The sequence below is a fragment of the Morone saxatilis genome, unplaced genomic scaffold (assembly GCF_004916995.1).
Source record: "Morone saxatilis isolate NCDOM2014 unplaced genomic scaffold, NCSU_SB_2.0 Contig5, whole genome shotgun sequence".
Lineage (NCBI taxonomy): Eukaryota > Metazoa > Chordata > Actinopteri > Moronidae > Morone > Morone saxatilis.
Genome location: NW_023340095.1, coordinates 7317510 through 7320949, shown reverse-complemented (window position 1 = coordinate 7320949; position 3440 = coordinate 7317510). Strand labels below are relative to the sequence as shown.

General features: G+C 38.0%; 2 protein-coding genes across 2 annotated transcripts in view; both read right to left on the bottom strand.

Annotated features, from left to right (window-relative positions):
- umps (uridine monophosphate synthetase) overlaps positions 1-527 on the bottom strand; it is a 6008-nt gene extending 5481 nt beyond the window's left edge. Inside the window, exon 1 of the mRNA XM_035676738.1 lies at positions 293-527. Within this exon, the coding sequence (XP_035532631.1) occupies positions 293-442 (150 nt within the window). The 5' untranslated portion in view covers positions 443-527. The remainder of the gene's footprint in view (positions 1-292) is intronic.
- A 790-nt stretch (positions 528-1317) lies between these two features.
- Positions 1318-3440, bottom strand: part of fn1a (fibronectin 1a) — a 31663-nt gene continuing 29540 nt past the window's right edge. The window contains exons 47-49 of the mRNA XM_035676268.1: positions 3094-3200; positions 2789-2908; positions 1318-2652 (exon numbers count right to left, since the gene is read on the bottom strand). Coding sequence (XP_035532161.1) covers positions 2584-2652; positions 2789-2908; positions 3094-3200 — 296 coding nt within the window. The 3' untranslated portion in view covers positions 1318-2583. The remainder of the gene's footprint in view (positions 2653-2788; positions 2909-3093; positions 3201-3440) is intronic.

Genomic DNA, 3440 nt, shown 5'->3' with positions numbered 1-3440 from the left:
TAAAGGAATATCTTATCTTAACTATTTGCTGCCCATCTACACACACACACACAAACACACAAACACAAACACACACACACTATAAGGGCTTAAACATATACACAATTCAATGGCTCAACAGCTGACTGCTGGACTTTCACACTGCTGATAAAACACCCCTCCACTTTAAAACGAGGGCATGCAAACACTTTAACGTTGACTGTAACAACACCTTTGTCTTTTGGCCCATTATTTATTTAAAGTTTAAAGTTCATCACGTTGTGGTGCTCGAGGAAGGGCAGCACGTGTTTACCTGGTTCATGAGCGCGGGGTAGGACACGAGGACCCTCAGGTCGATGTAGATGGGTGTCAGCATGCCGCTCTTCAGCTTGTACTCTCCGAACTTCACCGCGTTCACATCGTGGAGCTTCAGGATTAAACTGTCAATACACTCGTTCTCCATCTTCTCGTGTGTTTCGTGTGAGTTGCTCTCTAACTTGAATGCCACTCTTCGCTTCCTCCGCGGCGGCAACAGAAACAGCACTTCCGCTCTGGGTTTTTTCTTTTTCTTTCAGAATAAAAGCCTCGCCTTTACTGTGGTTTCTAGTATTCCGACATAATGTATGTTTTGTCATATCAGCTCAATCGTTTAGGACACGAAACATGGAGAGAGTTGCTTGTTTGTTATTAAGATAAAGGGCAAGTATGTAGGTACTCGTGTGCATCAATAATTTATTTAATTTGAGAAGGCCCTCTGTCGAAACAAATAACGCATAATAATATATATAATAATATAAAACGTTATTGATCCCAGGAGGAGAAATAAGTATTACAACAACACACGAACACCAGAGAGGTTGATAGAAACATGTGTTATCTTTCGTAGTGCACGAGAAAATATACTTACTTACTATATTTATTCAAGAACAAGTGTCCATAATTTTATTCTGAAGGGATGAGGCTTTAACCGGAAACCTTTCCAGAAGAACCAATAGCAGGACGCAAATATGCATTCCACGACTACGCAAGGGAGAACGGTTTCCGGTATAGTTTATTTTGCTTTTCAGAATAAAAGCCCATATCAAGCATGGGTGTGATATCAAGAACTTGTGGATTCAAACTAGCTCAAACCCCTTCATTTATACATCGTATCGCAATGAAATGTGTGTCTGGTTATAAGAGGTAATGGATATACATGTTATTCTGTCAAACAACTTCGATCTTAAAAAAGCTGCCGCCCTTTGGTTTCAGGAGTCATTTTACAAAATTAAAAGTCTGTCTATCATTCTTTCCTAACAGAACCTGGAAAATACTTCTCTCCCAATAAAAACAACTGGCTTGTTTTTTGTTTGTTTTTTAGTTTATTAAAAAGATTCAGTCCACAGTAGTTCAGATTTTGGCACCAACAATATAAAAACAAGTTAATCAAAAATAAAGTGTACACCCCAAAAAAGCATTGAACAAAATGCCTGAATAAAAAGGGATAAATAAAAGAAACAAATAAAAAAAATAAAAAAAACATTTATGTAATTAACATGTATTTCACTTGCAAATAATGGTGAATTTTCCAAAACATTTTTGAAATAACAGTTTATCTTTTGGTCAGCCATCTTTTGAAATAGATTTAATAGGTGCTACACCTCACATACTTTCAACAACACCCACATTACAGATCACAGAATCACATCTACATGGTGACTTCAAGAGCCTATACTGTAATACTAGCAAGGCAATGTTTTTAATACCGATTCAAAAGTAACAGTGCTTATCTTTTTAAGGAAAGTTTGTTGTTTTGGATTTCAGGTCATTTAAAAAGAAATCTGTGACCCCTTGCTCTGCTTATCAAGATAGAGGGACACTGACCACACAGAGAGCGCAAGGACAAGACACTTGCGGTATTGTACAGCTTCTACAACTGTAATCCCCTTCATTAAAAAGAATGCTAGTTAATAACAGTTTAATCAATTTGATTTAAATCTGACTGTGGCTGTCTGGGTGTCGAGCAACAATGGAAACATGTATGCTTTTGCAATTCCTTTGCAATAAACTCACAATATTCTGATTTGGAAATGTCTAGGGACCCAAATGCATTCTATCATTAAGTAAAAGTTTTTTAATATATTAGTCACAGTGAGACTCAAAATCATGAAAAATGCAACAACTGAGGCTACAGTTATTATTAGGGAATACAATCTTATAAAAGATTTGGTGTGTTTTGTCTTGGTCAAAGGAAGATGGAATGTTGTAATAAAAATAAAATAAAGCCCCAATGAAACATTAAAAATACACAAAAATACTGCATCTAGTGTGTGTGTGTGTGTGTGTGTGTGTGTGTTTGGGGTCGGCAGGCTTGAGGTGATGAAGCAGCAGGATTTGTGCTTGACAGATTGATGTCAAAAATTAATTGGAAGAAGAAATCCTTGTTGGTGTAGAAAAGTCTCTTTAAGGCACTTAAATTTGGTGAGGGGAAACCTTTAAGGCACAGATCTGATGGAAATGTCTTCTTTTAATCAAAGCAGGAGGAGGCGTCCTTCTTGAAGTGGTATCGACGCTGTAAGGGGGTCTTCACTTCTTCACCCTCCTTTACTCAGACTCCCCTCTTCTCTACTCTGAGGGGTTGTGAGCATCTGCAAGCAGCTCTGGCCTCAAACATTCAATTGGACATTGGATGTTCTGGAGAGTAGGGCAAGAAGAGAAGGAAACAGAGGTGATTTATTATTTTTGAATAAATTCAAAATGAGAAATTACAGATCACCAAAAACTATGCTGAAGTTAATACATGATATTATATCTATAGTGAGACACTGACCAGTTTGCGTAGAGCGTTTTCTCTGTATCGGTCGAAAGCATCTGAACTAACAGGTTGAAGGAGGTCAGCGTCTACATCAGTCGGTCCTCCCGGCCTTCTGCAGTTCTCACAACGCCAGCCCTAAAGGGGGGAGGGAGAGAGGTTAATGCACACACACAAACACACACAGAACACAAGGACTCCCTAATGCAGTTCTGATGGTATCTGAATACAGGCATACACACATTCAAAAGGTAGACACAGAGAATTTGTACTTGTTTGACATTACCCATAAAGCAGCACACACAGCCCACAATGTTACAAACCTGTTGTCCTCCATAGCAGGTACAGGTACAGATGGCACCCAGGTATTCCTTCTGCCACTGGTTTCCCACCTGGTACATTTTTCCATCGTCATAACATGTTGAGTCATCTTGAGGGTGAGAGTTACATATTAAAGATCAAAATCATCATATGTGACAAGAATGTAAAATTAAATATCCATGAGCAATTTAAAAAATAAAAAATAAAACAACTAAATAGAAATATTTGGTTATTACTATGAAAAGGTAAGTGTGAATTATTTTGTGACACAAATCCTCCTGTATCATAATACTGCAGGCCTGATGTCTAATGTGGTCATGTGTAGGTCTAGTTGTGTGTGTGTGTGTGT